This window comes from Esox lucius, chromosome 19 (assembly GCF_011004845.1).
Source record: "Esox lucius isolate fEsoLuc1 chromosome 19, fEsoLuc1.pri, whole genome shotgun sequence".
Taxonomy (NCBI): domain Eukaryota; kingdom Metazoa; phylum Chordata; class Actinopteri; order Esociformes; family Esocidae; genus Esox; species Esox lucius.
The window spans coordinates 14,928,109-14,950,522 of NC_047587.1; the positions used below are offsets into that span (position 1 = coordinate 14,928,109).

The 22,414-nt window shown below is 44.6% G+C and overlaps 2 protein-coding genes across 10 annotated transcripts in view; one reads left to right on the forward strand and one right to left on the reverse strand.

Moving 5' to 3' along the window:
* The window catches only part of atp8b4 (ATPase phospholipid transporting 8B4), a 33,566-nt gene extending 18,486 nt beyond the window's left edge, over window positions 1–15,080 (forward strand). For 7 of the 8 annotated variants that reach the window (XM_010883723.4, XM_013138958.3, XM_020040621.2 and 4 more), the window contains 21 exons: window positions 87–245; window positions 594–682; window positions 831–1,033; window positions 4,340–4,460; window positions 4,587–4,674; window positions 4,825–4,868; window positions 5,298–5,463; window positions 5,843–6,031; window positions 6,379–6,494; window positions 7,171–7,335; window positions 7,821–7,932; window positions 8,118–8,223; window positions 8,908–9,049; window positions 10,016–10,199; window positions 11,288–11,511; window positions 11,782–11,865; window positions 12,364–12,609; window positions 12,766–12,904; window positions 13,132–13,262; window positions 13,386–13,535; window positions 14,090–15,080. In XM_010883723.4, the coding sequence (XP_010882025.1) occupies window positions 87–245; window positions 594–682; window positions 831–1,033; window positions 4,340–4,460; window positions 4,587–4,674; window positions 4,825–4,868; window positions 5,298–5,463; window positions 5,843–6,031; window positions 6,379–6,494; window positions 7,171–7,335; window positions 7,821–7,932; window positions 8,118–8,223; window positions 8,908–9,049; window positions 10,016–10,199; window positions 11,288–11,511; window positions 11,782–11,865; window positions 12,364–12,609; window positions 12,766–12,904; window positions 13,132–13,262; window positions 13,386–13,535; window positions 14,090–14,377 (3,146 nt within the window). In that variant the 3' untranslated portion in view covers window positions 14,378–15,080. The remainder of the gene's footprint in view (window positions 1–86; window positions 246–593; window positions 683–830; window positions 1,034–4,339; window positions 4,461–4,586; window positions 4,675–4,824; window positions 4,869–5,297; window positions 5,464–5,842; window positions 6,032–6,378; window positions 6,495–7,170; window positions 7,336–7,820; window positions 7,933–8,117; window positions 8,224–8,907; window positions 9,050–10,015; window positions 10,200–11,287; window positions 11,512–11,781; window positions 11,866–12,363; window positions 12,610–12,765; window positions 12,905–13,131; window positions 13,263–13,385; window positions 13,536–14,089) is intronic. The other variant, XM_020040620.2, reaches the window with a different exon arrangement.
* An 856-nt stretch (window positions 15,081–15,936) lies between these two features.
* galk2 (galactokinase 2) lies at window positions 15,937–22,368 on the reverse strand. Of its 2 annotated transcripts, XM_010883722.4 has the most exons (10): window positions 22,120–22,368; window positions 21,819–21,907; window positions 21,273–21,396; window positions 20,994–21,084; window positions 18,738–18,884; window positions 18,417–18,515; window positions 17,859–18,011; window positions 17,295–17,505; window positions 16,849–17,056; window positions 15,937–16,617 (listed from the first exon to the last, which is right to left on the reverse strand). In XM_010883722.4, exons 1-10 carry the CDS (start codon window positions 22,167–22,169, stop codon window positions 16,410–16,412), a joined length of 1,380 nt encoding a protein of 459 aa, XP_010882024.2. In that variant the 5' UTR covers window positions 22,170–22,368; the 3' UTR covers window positions 15,937–16,409. The 2 variants fall into 2 exon arrangements, with proteins under 2 accessions (XP_010882024.2, XP_019896104.2); XM_020040545.2 differs by lacking the exons at window positions 21,819–21,907; window positions 22,120–22,368 and having other exon boundaries at window positions 21,195–21,285.
* Between the last annotated feature and the right edge of the window lie 46 nt (window positions 22,369–22,414).

The following is a 22,414-nucleotide window of genomic DNA, read 5'->3' on the forward strand; positions in this document are numbered from 1 at the left end:
CTTGAATTTTCTTGTGTTAGACACAGTACTGTGGCCTGCTGTGATGACGTCTTTCGGTGAATGAGTCAACTGTGTCTTTTCTTTAGGAGAAGTGATCTGTGAGGCGCCAAACAACAAGCTTGACAAGTTCAAAGGGACCCTGTACTGGAGGGGCAGCAAGTTCCCACTGGACAATGAAAAAATGCTCCTGAGAGGCTGCGTGCTCCGGAACACCGACTGGTGCTTCGGAATGGTCATCTTCGCAGGTATGACTGAATGGACCGTGTGAACGTTCAACACGCCCATTGGCTGACCTGCAATGAGTTCCTAAAACGTATTCCCGTATTGTTGGTGTTTTGGTGTAGGGGACTGGCTGAAATGTTGGTTAGGCATACTGATTCAGTTGTTTGGAATGTGTTCAGAGTGTGTGGCTTCATTTTTATGGGGATTATATCTTCACCTTCCCCTCCAACGGGGTAATAGTCTGGTTAGTAGTTAAATAAGAAAGTATGTTTCATTTCTAACTCTAGCTTTGCATTGCTGTGACTGTCAAAACGTCTTACATAATTTTCTTTTTTGCTCTTGGATGTGATGTCTTGCCTGCCGCGTTTTAGGGCTGCAAACTAAACTGATGCAGAACTGTGGGAGGACTACATTGAAAAGGACCAGCATTGATAAACTGATGAACACTTTAGTATTATGGGTGAGACATTTTCTACATCCTGTGAGACGCTCGCAAAATATAATCTTATGATGCAAAAAAAACAGTCCATATTGCAGCCAATTCAATGACATTATGCTACACACATTGTGTGAACAGTATACTGAATACGAATGTGCTCTTCTCCCAGATCTTTGGCTTCCTGGTCTGCATGGGTGTGATCCTGGCTATTGGGAACACCATCTGGGAGCAGGAGGTCGGGAGGAGCTTCCAGGTCTATCTCCCGTGGGAAAGACCAGTCAGCAACAACAACGCAGTGTTCTCTGGGTTCCTCACATTCTGGTCTTACATCATCATCCTCAACACAGTGGTTCCCATATCGCTCTATGTCAGGTAGGCCTGTCTTTCTATCAGCCTGTCTCTCTGTCTGTCTCTCTGTCCATCAGCTTGTCTCTTTCTCTGCATGTCAGCTTGTCTCTCTGTCTGTCAACTTTTCTCTCTCTCTCTCTGTGTGTGAGCTTGTTTCCCTGTCTGTCAGGATGATTGTCAGCTTGTCTCTCTGTCAGCTTTTCTCTCTCTATCTCTCTGTCTGTCAGTTTGTCTCTCTCTCTGCTGTCAGCTTGTCTCTCTGTCTGTCAGCTCTCCCTCTCTGTCTAATGTCCAGGTACGGAACCAGTAACAGACCATTTGAGATACTTATTTACCTAAATTTATACGGAAATCAATTCAGACCAAGTTCTCTCTTACAGCTGATCCCTGCATTACAACAATAAAAACACATACAAAATGTAAATAAAACATACATTAGAAGAAAAAATATCACAATTGACAATAAAAATATAATTTATAACAAATGTAATAAGTATGGGTACTAAAAAAATTCACTTTATAGTTCACTGAATGGCATTCCAGTGGGGCAAATTATTAAAAAGCAGGTTTACCCACTTCTGAATAGGACCATGGTATCTCCAGCACTAACCAGTCTTGAGAGCATGTTTGGTAACTGCTTAGATTAGATTCAATCTTGCATGAACCGCACGAATGAGATCTCCCCAGAGTGGAGCCGCTCATTTTTGTTGAAGTATTGTCGTATTGTGCTCCTTGAAACAACCACACCTTCTTTTTCCAGAGCAGTCTGTATTTCTCTGTGGGTTTTTCTTTGTATCCCAAACAATTCTTCTTGCAGTTTTGCCTGGAATCTTTCTTGGCGTACCTGGCCTTGGCTTGGTATCAAGAGATCCCCCGAATTTTCCACTTCTTAATAAGTGATTGAACAGTACTGACTGGCATTTGCAAGGCTTTGGATATATTTGTATATCCTTTTCCATCTTTATAAAGTTCCATTACCTTGTTACGCAGGTCTTTTGACAGTTATTTTCTGCTCAGTGCATCCTCGTGAGATCTAACAAACTCATTGACTATTTATACACAGACACTAATAGCAATTTAAAAAGCCACAGGTGTGGGAAATTCACCTTTAATTGCCATTTCCACCTGTGTGTGTCTGTAACAAGGCCAAACATTCAAGGGTATGTAACTTTTGATCAGGCCCTTTTGGGTGATTTCTGTTGTGAATATGTTTTAAAAAGGAGCTAAACAACTATGTGATAATAAATGGCTTCATATGATCGCTATCCTTAAAAAAAATACAGTTTTTGTTTTTGCATGATCAGTCATATTTTCAAAATCAATTCCAGATTTTCACTATTTCTGCCAGGGTATGCAAACCTATGAGCAACTGTATATTACAAGTGGAATGTATAGACGTGCAATGAAGGCAAATGCAGTACTAAATGTGCAATAAAGGCAAATAGAGGAGGGCAGAAAATTTACAAGTATTAAGTATAGGGTATTTTACAAGTGGGATAATAGTTGAACAGATGCAATTTGCAATTCTAAATGGCATTCTAGATGTGCAATCGAGGCAAATTGAAGGAGTAAGGTAGCATGTGCAACTGAAGTGCAGGGATAGCAGCAGTGAGGTTCCAGAGGAAGACACGTACATGGAACAACTGAAAACTTCCATTCCATCCATTCCATCAGACTTGGCAAGGCAGTGTCAGAGTAGTACAAAGGAAGTAGTGCAACAAGGTCCCTGGGAGGCAGGGAAGGGTATGGTTAGTGATGGATCACAGAGGGTTACAATAGATGGGAAGAAACTGTTCCTGAGCCTTCTGGTGCGGGAACGAAGAGACCTGTACCGCCTGCCTGATGGTAGAAGGGCAAAAAGTTTGTGGCATGGATGTGAAGTGTCCCGGATGATCCTGCACAGACACCGCTTGTACTGGATGTCTACGATGGCAGGAATCCGGTCACTAGTGATGTGCTGGGCAGTTTTCACCACCCATTGCAGGGCCTTCCAGTCAGCTACCGAGCAACCGCTAAACCTCACTGTCGTTCTGTTTGTCAGAATGCGCTTGATTGTGCAGCGGTAAAAGTTCACAAGGATCTTGGAGAACAGGAGGGCTTTCTTCAGCCTCCTCAAAAAGTACAGGCACTGCTTCACCTTTTTGACCTGGGCTGAGGTGTTGAGGGTCTAGGAGAGGTCCTCGGAGATGTGGACACAGGAATTTGAATCTGGACACCTCAGTGCCATAGATGAGAACTGGGGCAAGACTGCAGCCCTTAGACGTCCTGTAATCCACAATGAGCTCCTTGGTTTTCTTTGTGTTGAGGGCCAGGTTGTTGTCAGCACACCATACCGCCAGGCACTTGATCTCCTCCCTGTAGGCTGACTCGTCATTGTCTCTAATCAGGCCTACCACCGTTGTGGAGTCTGCATACTTGACGATTGTGTTGGAACTGTGTTCAGGAAAGCAATCATAGGTGAATAGGGAGTACAGGAGGGGTCTCAGCACACAGCCTTGTGGAACACCAGTGTTCAGAATCAGGGTGGAGGAGGTGAAGTTGTCTAACTTGACAGCCTGGGGTCTGTTGGTTAGGAAGTCCAGAGTCCAGTTGGAGAGAGAGAGGCTGATCCCCAGGTCACTGAGTTTGTTGACCAGCCTAGAGGGGATGACCGTGTTGAATGCTGAGCTGAAGTCTATGAATAGAATTCTCACATAGGTGTTGGTTTTATCCAGGTGGGTCAGAGCAGAGTGTAAAGCTGTGGAGATGGTGTCCTCCGTAGACCTGTTCGACCAGTAGGCAAACTGGTAGGGATCCAGTGTTGAGGGAGGCAGGACTTCAGGTGGGCCTGAACTAGTCTTTCGAAGCACTTCATGATCGTGGGGGTGAGTGCAACAGGTCAGAAGTCGACTGCTTTGACACTGGCAAATTGGTTGCGTTCTTGAAACACGTGAGGACAACCGCTTGGGTCAGTGACAGTTTGAAAATGTCAGTAAAGACCTCGACCAGTTGCCCAGCTACACATGCTCTGAGCACACGCCTGGGGACGCCATCAGGACCAGCAGCCTTGCGTGCATTCACCCTGCTGTGCTTCCAACCAATTTTCTCTGTTTCATAATCAGGAGGTTTTTCCATGACTGTCTTATATAAAATCATTAATAATGTCTGACCCATCTAGATTTCAGTGACTCCCAGCCAAGTGAAGAATATAACAGACAGTGCAAAATGTTGCACCAGTGATAAAATGCAAGGCTGAATGACAGACTGCATCCAGAGATTTGAGTACAGAATCTGAGGCATGCATATATAGTAAATCACCATAATCGGATCTTGTAATTTTGTTCTTCTCAGTGTGGAGGTCATTCGTCTGGGCCATAGTTACTTTATTAACTGGGACGGGAAGATGTACTACGGCCAGAAAGACACTCCGGCTGAGGCCAGAACCACTACACTGAACGAGGAGCTAGGTCAGGTGGGTTGAGGCATGAGTGAACAAACGAATTAACAGATGAGAAACAGTGTAGAAGAACGAAAGAATGTACAAATAACTGGCTTCAGCCAGGTGACATGAACATTTGTGGCTGGTCGTTGTTGCCAGGTGGAGTTCATCTTCTCAGACAAAACCGGAACCCTCACACAGAACATCATGGTCTTCAACAAATGTTCCATCAACGGGAATACCTATGGTAGGTTCTGCACACAGGTCTGTTCCTGGTGAATTGTGCTTGCAAGGTTTGTCGGTTCAATTCCCGGGGCTGTATCACGCTTTTGATTATTGAATTTTGATTGAAGTGCTTGGATATGTCCGATTAGGACTGTTGCTTTTTTGCTTTCAGGAGATGTTTATGATGAATTTGGTCACAAAGTAGAGGTATCCGAGGTAAGGATAATTTCATTTAGTATATAATTTAAATCACTGGGATATGACAACTATCATAGAGAAGGATTCAGATGCTTCATTCTGCCGCGTTACTAGAAACCTGATATGGCCTTCCACATGTGAGGAACAAGTTATGAGATAATTTACAACTCACACTATTTCTCCTTCATTGGGTTGTTGGAGGTTAATTCAGATGACAGGGAGTCAGTTTCTCATTTTGGTCTTCAGCTTTAAAAAACATACCGTTAAGACCTCATATTGTTAAGACCTGTGCAATACTCAAGCAGTAAGTGGGTCTGGTGCATCGCCATTAGGCTGTTGCTAAGGGCTGTTCTCAGGCAAAATGCAGCAATTTTAGGCAACCACTGCCAGATAACCTACCCAGTTGATAATGTAGGATGGCAACTGTTGTGGTCCATCCCCTTTCAGAGAACGGCCTGTGTGGATTTCTCTTTCAATCCTCTGAGTGACAGGAAGTTCACGTTCCATGACAGTAGCCTGGTTGAGGCCATTAAGATGGAGGAGCCATCCGTGCAGGAATTCTTCAGACTGCTAGCCCTTTGTCACACTGTGATGTCCGAAGAAAAGAACGAAGGTAATGTGCATGAAAATGTAAGTAAGTAATCCGTAGGTAATGTAACTCATAGATGCTGTACAGTGAGAAGCTTAGTGCAGAGGTTTGGCAGACTATGGACTCTGGGCCACATTTTCATGTGTAAGTCATGGAGAAGAGGTGCTATAAAGGAGATTAGCCTCTGTGGTTGGAAGGAAAAAGTGCGTTATCTCTAGATTTGCGGACTCAAACTGCCTCTTATGACATCTAATCAGGCGGTCTTGCTCAGTAGAATGTAACTGACTCAAAACTCCTGGCAATTCACCCTGCAATCAGCCCAGATCAATGCAAATCAATGTTGCGCTTTGCAATCTAACAAATCCCTTTTCTGCTTCCTCCTTTTATCCATCCCTCCTTTAAGGAGATCTCCTATACCAGGCCCAGTCACCTGACGAGGGAGCCCTGGTTTCAGCTGCGCGGAACTTTGGCTTTGTGTTCCGATCCCGAACTCCAGAGACCATCACACTGTACGAGATGGGGACAGCTGTAACCTACCAGCTTCTGGCGATCCTCGACTTCAACAACGTGCGCAAGAGAATGAGTGTCATTGGTTAGGTCCTCACCTTTAATAAAGCGAAGATCTGGTTTTGCTGACAACCAAATATATTGTGTCGCAAAGTTACCCAGCCAAAGTTCTGGAGTGCTGATAGAAGTATAAGCTATAATGCAGTCTGTTGACCGAATCTCCTTAAATATTTTAACAGTGTTTTGTATCTGTAATTCAAACCGATGCCCGCATGGTGTTCTTCTCTTGTACCTTGACATCATTAGGCATTCCCTGAGGCCTTTAATCAATAGATTTCGATCTTCTGTGACCATCACTAGAAATGCCTGTGTCCTTAAGAGTCAGTGGGATGACTAAGGTATCTGTTTGTCTTCTTGTCTCTGGTCTTCCAGTGAGGAACCCAGCAGGTCAGACAAAGCTGTACTGTAAAGGAGCTGATACCATTATCTTTGACAGACTGGATCCGTCCAATGAAGACCTAATGGACACTACCTCTGAGCATCTCAACGTATATTATATACTACTTACCTCACACACACACATATACACAAACAAAATGTTTCCATGTCTCCAGAAATCCCTTAATCTAAACTGAACCGTAAACTCAATAACTAAACCTTTTTGCCAAAACGTAACCTTGCCGTAATGCCAAACCATGACTGGTAATGCATAAACAAAACCCATAAGTCTGAAATTCAATTTTCCCTACTGGGGTCCTGCCAAAAAACCTTGTCGGGACAGATATTCTGGGGTTCGCTATTTTTGTGAGGCCTTGCTTGTACGCCTGGATCCCACAGAGACTTTCATGTAGGCACTATAAAATAAAGGAGATCTGACAGTTGAATGACACTCTCAGTCTCTTGAACATATGACAGCTTTCTATCCAAGGTTGATGTGTTGAGAGGGACTGTGGGGTTCTCAGCTGAAAGCAGTAATTAATGTATTGTCTATTGTGGGCTGTGTGGACCATTGGCTCAGAATGATTATGACATCACGTATGACCCCCAACACACTTCCTGATTCAGAATAGGGGATGACATAGATGTATCTGAATGGCTCTCAACACACTTCCTGAATCAGAATAGATGATGACATGGATGTGTCTGAATGACCCTCAACATGCTCCGTGCTGTTTTTATTTTATATAGAAAATGATTGAATCATCCTAATCATGTTTGTTTCAGGAGTTTGCTGGAGAAGGCCTGAGAACACTAGCCCTGGCCTACAAAGTCCTGGATAGGGATTTCTTTGAGGAATGGATGACAAGGCTTCTGTTGGCCAGCACTGTGATGGAGAACAGAGAGCAACGACTGGCGGATCTCTATGAAGAGATAGAGACCGGCCTGCTGGTAAGACAAAGGCTTATAGACCGATATACAGTATAGACTGGCTTATATATTAATATGGACGGATATACTCTAGTCTGGCCTGTAGATTGATTTAGGCTGACCTACACTGATATAGACTGGCCTGTACACAGATAGAGATTGATATAGACTGATAAAGATTGGTGTATCGATTGAAAACGGTATCCCAGACCTCCTGACGCCGTAACCAAGGCACTTAACCATTAAACTTCGCCAGGGATACCGCACCATGTCTGACCCTGGCTTGAAACCTCTGACCCTGACTTCAAACCTCTGACTCTGACCTCTAAACTCAGACCCTGGCTTCAAACCTCTGACCCTCACTTCAAACCTCTGATCCTGTTTTCAAACCTCTGACCCTGGCTTCAAACCTCACACTCTTACATCAAACCTCTTGTCAAGTGCATCTGTTTCTTAGAAGGTCTTGTCAATTAAAAACAACTGATTGCTTGTTTTCTTCTCTTAAGCTCCTTGGAGCCACTGCAGTAGAAGACAAACTGCAGGAGGGGGTTCCTGAAACCATTGCCTGCCTTACTCTAGCAAACATTAAGATCTGGGTGCTCACCGGAGACAAATTAGGTGAGCTACAATGAATGGATGGACCTATGTTTTGCACCCTAAAGTTGACTCCTTTAACATAAAATGTTTTTGGAGCTCAGCATAGACATTTTAGTCCCCTGAGTTGAGAACGTAATGGTTTTGATACTGTGGGATTCACAGAAGTTGTATTTCATTCAGTTATTTACGATGGTATTCTGTTGCAGAGACTGCAATGAACATCGGCTACTCCTGCAACATGCTGAGAGACGATATGAATGAGGTGTTCATAATATCAGGACACACTGCCGCAGAGGTGCAGCAACAGCTCAGGTGAGGCCTCGGGTCTTGTGACGTTCCTCGCGACAGTAAAGGTGAGATGCAAACCTTGTCGAGTTATTGGGGTTGTCACTTTGCATTGGCGGCCTGTTTCCTCATCTGTTTACCGCAGCTGGGATGAGAGCTTGTTATTCTCCCGATAATTGGCTCCAGAGGGAATCTGTCAGTATGCCAGCCGGCTCCGTCAGCTCCACATCCTAGCAATGTGATAAGATTCGAACGAACACTGGAAACTCCAGCATGTTCTTTTTAAAGTGCAACAGAGAAGCTGAAAGAAAGAGGATAATAAAAATAATGTCTTCTTTTCCCGGCAGCATGACTATAAGTTGTTTTGGGAAAAAAAAGGAGCCATGTGTTTCTGGCTCAGGTTTAAAGCGTCCACTAAATGGCATCTTTCCAGATTGTAAAAATTACAGTGTAATTCCACTTGAGCAGTCTAAGAAGACAGCCACCCGTCAGAGTCTGGCTCATCTCTAGGTTTCTTCCTACCATTCTAGAGAGTGTTTCCTAGCCAATGCACATCAATATCTTGTTGTTGCTTGCTCTTAGGGATTTTAGGCTGGGTATTGGTATAAGCACTTTGTGACAACTGCTGATGTAAAAAGGGCTTTTTAAAGTACCTTTGATTGATTGAACCTTGAGGACATAATGTATGTTCCCCCCTTTGTGTTTCTTCAGGAGTGCCAGGGAGCACATCCTTGGTCTGAGCAGAGTCAGCAATACTGCAGATGAGGAAAAGACAGAAATGTTCTCAAATGACTCTGTGTTTGAGGAGACCATCATCGCGGAGTACGCCTTGATCGTCAATGGCCACAGTTTGGTGAGGAGGACTGGGCGGTTGCTGTCATGGTGCCACGCTATTGCCATGCTATTCTTCCTAATACAGTGAAATGGCTTTCGGAGACCTGCTGCCTGCACTGTTTTATACTCCTATTTGTTTGTTGGTGGTTTTCTGTGTGCTATGGAATATGGACTGCAATATGTTTACCCAGGGCCGGCTCTAGCCTTTCAGGGGCCCTAAGCATAATTAGATTTGGCCCCCTCCCCTAAGCAACCGCTTATGTCACTTATGCCTAAAACCTTGAATTTACCTTCTGAGTCTTTTCAATCTCTAATGAGCAGATTGGTGGTGTTCAGTGAGTCCCCAGTTCTGAGAGAAAACCTGCTATTATGACTCACTCCAACACCCGATCCAGCCATGGCCTCAGATCTGCAGCCTGAGCCTCATATCATTACAGCCTCCCAGGATGTAGCTAAGCCCTGGAGCTCTCTGCCATTCACATTCACTTTTAGATTTGGAAAAGCTTTATAACCCCAATATCTCCCCATTTGGTTTGGCCTCTGGGATTCACGTCAGCAAACACAGAGCCTCACTAGTCTCCTGGTCCTAAAGCTGTCTCAGACTTTCAGATTAACAAAATCTTTATTGCTCAGGTGCGAGGCAGTTTAATTTCCCATACCAAACGCTCTTCTTTTCGGGTGAGCATACCAAGGGCTCTTCTCTTGAGGCTCCGTAAGAAGTCCTGTATGTTGCAAAGCAGAGAGAACCACTGGTTCCATGTGCCCTGTGTGTAGGGCAGTCGGACTGGGAAAGTTAACCACTTAGCAGCATGTCATTATTAGCACCACCTTACCTAACAGTACTAGAGGTTGGTGATGACAAGGACCATTCAATAGGCATTATGTGTCTTGAAGAGAAAGGCAGAAGACTTCCATTCTACATGGACAGTACACAATATTGTAATATCTCTCCCAACTCCCCTACTCCTCCCTCCATCCTCTTTAGGCCCACGCCCTGGAACCCGAATTGGAGCAGGTCCTCCTGGAGACAGCGTGCCTCTGTAAGACGGTGATCTGCTGCAGGGTGACCCCCATGCAGAAGGCCCAGGTGGTGGAGCTGGTCAAGACCAACAAGATGGCAGTCACCCTGGCCATAGGAGACGGGGCCAATGACGTCAGCATGATCAGGAGTAAGGCACATTCACCTCACCATGCGCCTCAGGCGTGTCTCACAGGCACAACTAACATACGTGGCTGCAGTCTGGATTATATGGTTTGGCTGACATACAAAAAGGCCAGTTTACCAATCTCGATTCAGCTGCCAGTGTTGGTATAGTCTGAGTCCGGGATGTTAGACCTGTTTCCTGTTGCCAAATATGACCTGTGTGGTTTGACCTTTATGTTTTCTTGTCAGCTGCACACATTATAGCTGTCGTTCGTTGACAGGAGGTTAACTGCCATTGCTTGACCATTTAATTTAAAAAAAAAAAAAAATGTAAAAACATCCCTAACAACACAATTAATTGTTTTAACATGGTCCAACTAGCAATTTCATTCTCTACTTTAGGACACAGGGGGGCTATTGCAAATAATTATATAAAACCACAGTATTTGGCCAAAATAAAGTAGGTAAACCAAATCAGAAGGATTTAATTGTTTGGAGTGATTGCCAAGAAACAGAATGGTATTAGGTAGTTGAAAATGTCAGTGAGGATCATCAAGAATGTATTCACCGTAGAATAGAAGAGCCGTTGCTTTCAATTGCAATTTTCCCACAGTCCTTTTGGTCACGCAAAATGTGTGAGCCTCACAGAGACCTTTAATTGAAGGGGTCATAATACTTTAGCTAATAGCTCAAGTGGTTTAAAAGCTACAGTCAAAACTGTAGGAGTGAAATAGAAAGCCCTTCTTATGTGTCAGTTGCAAAATAGTAAGCGTTGGCCTTTACTTGCGTAACTCTATTTCTATGAAGGAAGTGTCAATGCAATCAGTGGGGCTATTTTATGAAGGATATGCCACGGACCAACCCATTTACAGTGGTGTAATCATGTCAGATGTCTTCCAGAAGCCCAGTCATTTCTTGCAATTTTCTTGGAAAGCACAATTAGTAGAGTGTCTAGATAATATTAAACCTAATATACGGGCTGTGCTAGCCTTAGACAAGTCCTTCCTAACTTTTTCTCCCTCCCTCTCTTTGTCTCTCCTCTCTCCTTACCCTGACCCCTCTCTCTGCCTCTCCTCCTTCTACCTCCTCTCCCTGATCCCTATCTCTCTCCAGCGGCTCATATAGGTGTGGGTATATCAGGCCAGGAAGGAATGCAGGCGGTGCTAGCCTCAGACTACTCTTTTGCCCAGTTCCGCTATCTACAGCGCCTCTTGCTGGTCCACGGCCGCTGGTCCTACTTCCGCATGTGTAATTTCTTGTTCTACTTCTTCTACAAGAACTTTGCCTTCACCCTGGTGCACTTCTGGTTCGGCTTCTTCTGTGGTTTCTCTGCTCAGGTAAAAATGTGTGATATGTTGGGAAGGTGTTGGGCTTCATAAAACATGCTTGTCAGGAAATGGAAACTGTGAAGTGGGAAGCCTTACAAGACTGAGTTTAAGAGGGTTGTTATAGTTAAATTCTCCCAGGCAGCAACGTTTTTTCACACCACTGCCATATGAAAAAAGAGAAGGAATGAACAGTGCAATTTCAATAATACACCAATGTTTTGTGTATTTGTTAACTTCTTGTTGCACACCCACGACTTCTACCCACCCTCTTCTCCCCAGACGGTCTATGACCAGTGGTTCATCACCCTGTTCAACATAGTCTACACGTCTCTGCCGGTCCTGGCCATGGGGCTGTTTGATCAGGTGAGGCTGTGTGGAAACCAATCGCCACAACTCGATGTGTTCTTTCATGGAGAGGTTGCCACTGTAACCCAATTTACTTTACAAGCCATTAAATGTTTTCTCTTTGCTTACTGTCTTTCGTGTCCTTCTCAAGATTCGGTCTGGCCATATATATACAGGTGAATATTTAAAATGTTTTTAGATCCCTATTCGCTGTGCTGTGGCAAAACACGCTAAACCTACATCTCCTCTACCCCAGCGAAACCAAATTAACATCCTCCTAGCCTCACCCAACTCTAACCCATTAATCCCCATATAAAGTCAACATCCTGGGCACAACTTGACCCTAGTTCTGGACTACTGGGCTAAAAAGCATGACCAATGAAGAATGTCCATTATAAATGCTTCTAAATCTAGTACTGGAGTTCATGTCCTGAACACCATGTCCAGGAACTTGACCATACAGTCCAGCTTACTCAAACAGCAACACACCTTCCGTCTTCCTCCTGTTTCTTCCAGGACGTGAATGAAGCCAACAGCCACCGCTACCCAGGTCTCTACAGACCAGGGCAGCTCAACCTGCTGTTCAACAAGAGACAGTTCTTCCTTTGTACGCTCCAGGGGATTGTCACCTCGTTCCTCCTATTCTTCGTACCCTACGGAGCCTTCTCGCTCGGCGTCAGGGCTGACGGATTGCACCTCTCGGATCAGCAGTCTTTCGCTGTCACCATAGCGACGTCCTTGGTCATAGTGGTGAGTGTTCAGGTAAGCATCCGTCTCAAAATGAGGTTTTATTTTATTTGCCTGTTTTATTGTTTCTGTCTGCGCTCATGTTATTGTGTCCAGATGGGCATGGTTTGTTAGTGAGTTGCTTTTCAATCTGATGTAATATGAACATGTAAGGGTTTCAAATCATTACAGATCGGACTGGATACATACTATTGGACGGCTGTGAATCATCTATTTGTGTGGGGAAGTCTGGCGGTCTACTTCGCTATATTACTCGCTATGCAGAGCGACGGCCTCTTCAGCATATTCCCCAGCCAGTTCCCATACATTGGTCAGTCAATCAATCACATTTATCCCCAAATATGTGAGTGACCTGTTGTTTCAGAATCTGATCACAGGAATCTAGATTTCTGCATTTTACTGATAACAGACACATCGTAGCAGCAGGTGTGTATTGGCTCCTAGGCAGTGCAGTCGGTTACATCCTGTACGCAACTCCACCAGAAAGAGAAACAGAAAGATTGTACACACAGGAGTATTTAACTGTGGTTTTCCCAGGCACGGCGCGTAGCTGCCTGGCTCAGTGGAGTGTGTGGCTGGTGATCCTTCTGACAACAGCAGTATGCGTCTTGCCGGGGATGGCGGTGCGCTTTCTGAAGACTGATCTCTACCCGACTCTGACGGACAAGGTAGCGGCCCCGAGCCACGCCGTGGTGAACACCACTGGGAACAGGGGAGGGTCAAACCCAGGCACAACCAATCAAAATCGCAGAAGTATGTTCACGTTTCCTGTGCTCTTCCTCTAACGTCAGGTGCGGCGGCTGCAGAAGGCCAGCAGGAAGCAGGGTCCCCGGGAGCAGAACCTGCGACGCGTTCGGAGGACGAGTTCGCGACGTTCGGGCTACGCCTTTTCACACCAACAGGGCTACGGCGAGCTCATCACCTCAGGAAAGAACATGAAGGTTGGCCAATATTAACTAACACAAGATCAACCCACAGGAACAGTGGGGTCAAATCCTTAATCCACTCAGGTCAGATTTTCACTTAGTCAGTCATGGATCTCAGTGGAAGAGTCAGGGAAAACTTTACACGGTTTGAACTTTACAAGTAAACTTGCTCTGGGCTTGCTTCAATGCCCTACATTTTCACTTAGTCATGGATCTCAGTGGAAGGGTCAGGGAAAACTTTACACGGTTTGAACTTTACAAGTAAACTTACTCTGGGCTTGCTTCAATGCCCTACATTTCTGAGTGGTACATTGGTCAGTTTTAGGAACCATTAAGTGTTTGAACAATCTTTGAACAATCTTTTGATGTAACATAATTATTTTAAGGAACAGAATGTCTTTGAAGGATTAGAGTATTAAGGTTCAGAAATATTAATCGTGGATTAGAAGTTGGACCAGTGAGATCAAAAGCATTTAAACTGTCCAACGTCTCAGAAATAGATGGACCCCATAATGTCTCCATTGAATATTTAGGAGTGTGATTTTTCTTCTTTTTTTTGTTTAAACAAGGTCAGCCCCAGCACTGCTGGTCCATCCCCTTGCTTATCCTCCCCTGGGGTTCGTAACAGCAGACATTTTCTAGAGAACACAATGCAGAGGAAGGAGGAGACCCCTGAGGAGGCCTCAGGGACCTGGGAAGTCCGAGCTAGAACTCAACAGACTCTGGAATCCAATGTGGGTTCTCATTCCAATGGAACTCAACAGACTCTGGACTCCAATCGGAGCTCTAATTCCAATGAAACTCAGCAGACTCTAATGGACTCCAGAAGTGATGCCAATGGGGCCATTCAGACATGACCTTTACACCCAGCCTTTATATATTCTGAACAAGAGCATACAATGCATGATGATCCTGTCGAATTCTGATCAGTTCATCTACACCTGGCTCCATCAGACAAGGTCAGAGCACTGTGCAAGCAAGTTCGTGATGGTCTAGCTCCTACATCAGAGGAACGTGCACCATTCTGAGATGAAAGCGTCTGATAAATGTCCAGACTGTAGACCCTTGACAAGCAACAGCCAAGGGTTAATCTCAATTGTCAGAGCACATCAACTGCATAACGGCATGCAGACTCCGAAGAACCAGCACAGGAGTTTTCAATATCCTCCTAAAGGACTGTAGTGACAACTTTGGTTGGAGTTCTCCTTTTGAGAAGTATAGGTGCAGAGTAGAATGTGACCCTTATCACCAACTCAGCAGCCTGGGCTGGACTGCCAGTTGGTCATAATGTACTGTAGACAATTGAACAATTGAAATTATAATGTAATACAGGAATGTACGCTTCTGGGAAATATTAAGCACAATTTGATAATTGTTAGAATAACTATTGTTGGAAATCGTGTTTTACCGATAACCGTGAATGACAATTTGTACAGACATTGTTTGTCATGTTATTTTCACCAGGTTTTGCACATATGATACACACATGATAATTGAATCTATGACTACCTCAACGAAATTGAGGTTTGGAATGCTCCCACTAAAAGCACTTGAAGAATGTTCTTGACTGTTCTATCTAGAAGCATGTTTTTACCGCATATGGGGAGTAAATAATTATGCCTTCTAGCATTTATCATAGACATTACATTTCAAGACTAAAGGTCTTATTAGGTGTGTTTTACCATTCATTTGCATTTAAAGGTGCTAAATAACAATTTCCAAAAATTGTCAGTCCTTGCAACCATAGCTTTATCTATAAAGAAAGGGTTTAAATATAGCCTCCTTACTTTCATAGCATAAAAAGTGTCAGGGCTAAAGAAACAGCTAAATAAAGAGACCAATGCACCTATTTCTTTCCTTTCCAAAAAAGTTGAAAAGGAAGGTTTTGAGTGAGGAACAGAAGGGTTAAAATTAAGAGACCACTGAAAATTGAACACTTCGGTTCCTCACTCAAAAGCTTCCTTTTTGACTTTTTTGGAAAGGAAATAAAAAGGTGCAGTGGTCTCTTAATTTTTTCCAAAGCTGTATTTGCTCAATGACTGAACTGTAAATGATACATTTTGCATGCTGACAAACCTTTTCTGTCCACCACTTCCTGTTATGAAAAGAAAACCTACACTGCAGAAAACAAAGGCCAAGAGAGATACTATCAGCTTTTTACAGCCTATTTAATTGGCCCTGTAGCCACACACGCAAACGTTCCAAGTTGCAATTTTTCCTTGAATTAATTTCCTTGAAAGCTGATGCAGAATTTCCATGTCATGGTAACTTTGAAACACAATGGCATTTTATTTGTCAATGTAAAAAAAAAGGTCAATGCCTTGAGTGGCTTTTTACACAAATATATAGTAAATATACATACATGGTGTATGTTGTCTGTCTTTTGTGTGAGGATAATGCAAATAGAAGGGCAAGAGAAAGTAAACAAACAAATTTAATCCTTGATTCCGACAAACATACATAACAGACACACAACAATGGAAGCAAGCTGTTTGCACTGTGTGGACAATCAGTGGCCTTTTCCACAGCCCCTCCCCTTTTCTGTATGAACACACCCCCAAACCCACAATGTAAATAGTCAGTTGGATTGTTTTTTTCATTACTTCAAAGTTCAGCTGTAACCATCTGTTTATTGTATTTTCAAAATAAAGGCAGTTTAAGTGCCAGTATGTCTGCGCTATCAGCTGGTCAAATGAAGTTGGTTGAAGCGCCTACAGATCGACCCAGGCCATCTTTGATTTCCATTGGCCATGACATCACAAAATCATCAAGTGTCATTTTGGCATGGAAATTATTTTGAAATAGTAGTATTTAAAAAAAATACTAGAAAAGTCACAAACCAGTAGAAAGACATGTGACCTTGAATTGCAGGGACAGGTTTCCCTGGTTTCACTCCTCCAGGTAGATGGCTGCACCTCCGCCTGGCTTGGAAACAAAGAGGCTCTGTTTCTCCAGAGCGGCTCGGTGTGGGTCCGGTGTGTAGTACAGCTCTCTGACGCTTGTTAGGAACGCCTCTACCCTGTCGGTGGGAACCATGGAGACGGCGCAGCCCCCCCAGCCAGCCCCAGTCAACCGGGATCCCACTGCACCCGACTGTCTGGAGGGTACGGAGAGTCGGGGAGAACAGTCAACACACGTTTGTGTACAACGGCGTTCCTTCCATCCGTCCTCGGGATTAATCGTGCATTTTATCAAACACCTTGATCCAAAACTAGCCACTCCCGGGCCGCCTATGACATCCATCACTTCTTAACGATGAGACGGTCTGTTATTGAAAACACGCCAAATGAAACGCGTGGAACATTCAGAGAGAAAGGGCAGAACTTACAGACATATCTCGACCAGCCGGTCCAGTTCCGGACAGCTGCACTCGTACAGGTCCCGGCAGCTGGCGTGGCTCTGCTTCATCAGGTCTCCCAGGCGCTGCACGGCGTTGCCGGCCGACGGAGCCTCGTCACACACGCTCTTGAAGCGCAGGACGCGCGCTGCCTCGCCGTACACGTGCCGGGCCCGCTGGTACAGCTTGAACTGTGTCACTGGGGAGAGGGAGGCAGCACATGACAAGTTCGTTCAAACCGGGAACTACTGAGTAAACACATATCCATTGCTTATTGAAGAAAGATACAAATGCATACACGGATACCGTGTTGTACCCAGTTAACACACAGCTATTTAGAAGTACTGCTGCTATTAGCAGCTCTGTCCCATAGCCGTCAGGCATTACAGCAACCCCAGCAGACGGAAGACCCGGCCAGGCTTTGGGAGGTGCCTCACCGTGCTGTGTGTTTGGGCTGAGCAGGTCGGTGCTGAGCTGCTCCGCGGTGATGCCCAGGACCCTGCAGACCTCCTCCCGGCTGTACGGCTCCGGGTGCAGCACCTCGGCCACCAGCCTGAGCATCTCCTCCAGGGAGGCGCCGAGGGAGGCCTGCACCTCGGACAGCTTCAGCAGACGGGCCCAGTCCAAGCCCCTCGCCTTGGCCAGCATCTGAGTGGAGAGGACAACGCAGTGAATTCATGCGACCATAGAGTTCCGTAGAGTTCTCTAGTGTTCCCGGAGAGCCCCTCAAAGAGATGTATCCCCGTCATATTTGACTACTTAACGATGATGCGTGCCTTCAGTCTTTTGGAATGGGTGCACCCTCTAGGCTTGATTTATGTGCAACACACCGGCCTCACAACATGACACCCGTTCGGATATCAGCTAATTAGCATTTGCTTTGATGTACTACCAGATGAGGAAAACATTTGTATCCTTGGTCTTGAACTGGCTGAGCGGCATGAGCTTTTTAATGACAATAAAATGTGTCTTCTTGTGATCACATCGACTTTGACCGGTACCTTGGTGGCTATCCGGCACTCGACCACGCGGATGTTGAAGTGGGAGGTGGCGGCCTTGTTCATCTCCACACAGCAGTTGGAGATGACGAACACCGCTCCGTCCGGGAGACGCACGTCACTCGCCCTCAGGGGATGGAACTCGATCAGCTTGGCCTGGGGCGGCAACACCACGACAGACAGGTCACGGACAGACAACAAGCACCGCCACACAAACTCTGTCTATAAACACCAGCTTCAGTTCCTCTGTTGAAATACAAATACGATTTTGGGACTCTATGTAAAGCATGCGGGTATAAAGTTGCTTTGCTTGTGGGAATCTAGAAAGCTTTGCAATGTCATTAAAAATGTATTCGCTTTTTTTGAATTATTTTTATCATAACACTGCAAAATATTGTAAAACAAAATGTTTTCTTTAGTGTTTAATATGCATCATGTGACTTGGAATTTTCAGAGTCAAGGATTCAGTGGTGGTTAAGTGTATGATTCAGAGTGGTATGATTGTGTGTGTGTGTGTGTGTGTAAGTGTTTATGTGTGTACGAGCCTGCATGTTTACTTACAGTTCCTTCCTCTGCGAGGAATGAAATGGACTGGTCCATGCCCCCGCCCTCAGTGCCAATATACCTCTCGCACTTAGTTGAGATCTCTGCCAGCGCCACCTGGAGGACGGAACCAAAGAACAAGAGAGAGGATAGGAGAAATAGAGAGGAGAAATAGAGAAGAGCAGCAACAAATACCTTTCTAAATAAGAATATTTGAGCCAATCAGAATTTGAATAGGAATGGTGCTGAATCAATATGCAGAATTACAAAGCACTGGTTTGACATGCTACAGTCCTTCAGACATTCCAATTCCAATGTAGTCTCAGTTTACATGTTTACCTTGTTGAGGGACTTGTGGTTTGCCTCCATGGTGAGGAGCGCAGCACAGCAGACCAAAGCACTGGAGCTAGACAGGCCGGAGCTAGCAGGAATACTGCCATCCACAACACACTTAATGCCAGACAGTGGGTCACCCCCTAGGTGCTCCTGACGAGGGATGACAACACAGAATAATGAAGGATGTAGTATCTCCCATTTTTGCCCAGATGTGTAATATGTAATTAGCAAGCAGCAGCAAACTGCCCAGTCGGAGGGTGACTTTATTGTAGTAGGCGATTTCAATCACCGTTTTTGCCAATATCCATCAAAATTTCTTCTGTCCCACCAGAGGAGACAATACACTGGACCAGGTGTACACAAACATCCCAGAGGCCTACAAAGCCATTCCCCTGCCCCACCTGGGTCTGTGTGACCACCTCTCATTGTTCCTACACCCCATATATTTACCTCTCATTAAATGGGTGAAACAATCAATGAAGTCAGTCAAAGTGTGGCCAGAGGGAGCAAACTCACTACCACAACACCAGTTTCATCACACAGACTGGAGACTGTTCGCCACTCAAGCCAGCCTTGACTCCCATACGGACATTGAAACATATGCTTCCTCCGTTCTGGATTTCATCAACACCTGCACCAATGACATCACCACCCATAAACTAATGAAGACCTTCCCCAACCAGAAGCCTTGGATGAACCGTGAGGTCCAACAACTGCTAAAGGCATTAGATGCAGCTTTCAGATCCGGCGATGCAGAGGCCTACAGCTCATCCAAGGGGCAACAAGACGGCTAAAAATGACCATAAACTGCAGATCGGGGAGCACAACAACTCTGGCCTTCGACGCATGCGACAGGGCATCCAAGCCATCACGACTTCCGGCCATAGAACCCCACCACCACAGCCAGCGACGTCTCCATCGCCAAAGAATTAAACAGGTTGTACGCTCGCTTCGACAGGGACAACAAAGAGCCAGCCATTAAAGCTGAACCCCCCCCCACCACCATCCTATCCGCCGTAGATGTGTCTCTGCACTGAGCAGGGTGAATGCACGCAAGGCTGCTGGTCCCGATGGCGTCCCCGGGCGTGTGCTCAGAGCATGTGCTGGGCAGCTGGCCGAGGTCTTCACTGACATTTTCAACCAGTCACTGGCCCAGGCGGTGGTCCCCACGTGCTTCAAGACCACACACATTGTGCCAGTGATGAAGCAGTCAACTGTGTCTAGCCTGAATGACTTTCGACCGGTCACACTCACCCCCACGATCATGAAGTGGTTCAAAAGACCAGTTCTGGCCCACCTCATGCCCTGCCTCCCCACAACACTGGATCCCTACCAGTTTGCCCACCGGTCGACCAGGTCTACAGAAGACGCCATCTCCACATCTTTACACTCTGCCATGATCTATCTGGACATGAAAATGCTGTTCATAGACTTCAGCTCAGCATTCAACATGGTCATCCCCTCTAGGCTGGTTAACAAACTCCATGACCAAGAGATTAGCCTCGGGAACCTCATACCGTACATTTTCCACTGCACATTTAGAATTGCCATCTATAATGCATTTGCATTAATTGCACACCTATACATTCCACTTAATATTATACTTAATATTTGTACATTTTTCTGTACTCTTCTAATTGCACTTCTGGTTAGATGCAAACTGCATTTCATGACAATAAAGTTTAATCTAATCTAATGTTGTTTAAATGTGCATAATATATATAAGTATATTTGCTATCGTACCTCAGTTAGTTTTTACATTTTGATTTTGAAAGCAAATGGTTGTATTTACATGGGGCACAAATTGGCATATACATGAAATTGTACACAATTTCCCCTTTTTGGCTTGACAGTGCCCCTTCTACACCATGTGACCAAAAATCTCAGACTGTGTCTTTAAATGTTCTAATAGAAACCGCATAAGATTAAAAACCCAGCTGAATAAAAATTGTGTGTGATATACATTTCCACATAATGAGACTGTAATAATACTGTTCATTTGTCAAAATTTTTATACTGCCCTTTTAGTGTAAGGCCTTTTTGAAATGAGATTGCAGCCTGCTTTGACGAGATGGGAGTTTTCACAGTGAGTACATTTGTTTGTTTTTAACACACCCATAAGAGAGTGCTTCAAACCTCTAAGGAATCGGCTAAGATTATGTAAAACAATAGAGTGAAAAAAGCAGATAAACCCTTGAAGATAATTGGGAATTAATTAATTATATTTCTATGATTGTCTTTTCTCCACCCGTTTCTCACCTGGATCCCTTTGACTCCGCATAGAAAGTAATAATACCACTGAGGATTATTTCTGTCTATCTTGATGTCTTCTGAAGAGACAGTAAAATCCCTGTAAAAAAATAAATAAATAACAGTTTCCTGAGTGCAACCTCTAGCAAAATACATTCAATTGGTAATACAATGCAAAACAAGTCAAGACGAATGCAAGAAGATGCTTACATGTAGATTATAGGTGAATTGCAGGGGCATATAAACGAGGAGGAAGGTTTGGTGTGAAGATTCACTGTCAGATCTTACTTGTATATTGGATTTGCATTGGCCAGGTGGATTGTCTTGGCATCGTTGACAGTTACAGCAGCTAGAATACTCTGCTCAATTGCCATCGGGAGCACAGCGTAGCCGCAGTAGTCAATATGCTCTCCTACAAGAAAACGGCGGCTCTGTTAAACAATCCCTGGCATTCCCAAAGCCCCACGGACAATACGAACAATTGTCACAAAGGAAATACTTCTTGAGTAACCCCATAGCAGTAACATCACCAGACCGTCCAGACACTAGAATTTCAATTGGGCTCCCGTCATGTGCTGATGGGGTGGCGGCCAATTGAAATGAAAGACCGGGTCTGATGACGCCCCGCCTCTTAGCCTAGAGACCCCGAAGAGCTAAGCATGTACAAACTACAAAGTTAAATACAGTGGAAGGCATCCCTGGTCCTAGCCCGCAACAGGCATTTTATGTACCTTCAGCACGCCAATAATGGGGCTGCCAACCGGTAGATCAAAACAGATGACGACTACAACTGCTTCATACATATATGTATAATCCATCGAATTGTTTAAATACCTATTAAATTTACTCTTCCAGGAGCTCGTGCATAAAACAAAGGCGACTCTCCATATTTTTTCTCAAAGGCCTCTTTCAGGCTTTGCAACCTAGAAACAAAACAAATGAAAAATAATCACAATTGAATCACAATTTAAGAAGTGGACTGGGTAGTGAAAAAAGTAATACATTGTATGAGAGTAGGCTGCTTTACTTCTATGATACATGTTTGAACCCGTATTTGGGGTAGAGCAATGGTTTGCCACATGTTATGTATGACACTTCCAATTCCCAGTGAAATCCCCAATTAAAATAAACTCACCTTTCATTGGCACTGATCAAAATCTTTGTCTTTGGCGGGTGTGCAGCCATTTTTCCACACACCAGTTCTAACCGGTCTACCTAGCCTATTCTTAAAATATCAAATCTAACTGCAAACAGATCTAAACAGACTAGCTACTGTACTGAAGTAAAATATTTAAACCACAATGCTATCAGCTGACTGTCACACGCGGGTCCCGGATATTACTGGAAGGTTGTTCTGTGCCCAGCTCTCTCCGCTGAAGACTCAACCTCAAACCCTTTCAGTTAAACAAAGAAACTGTTTCTAGATCAGC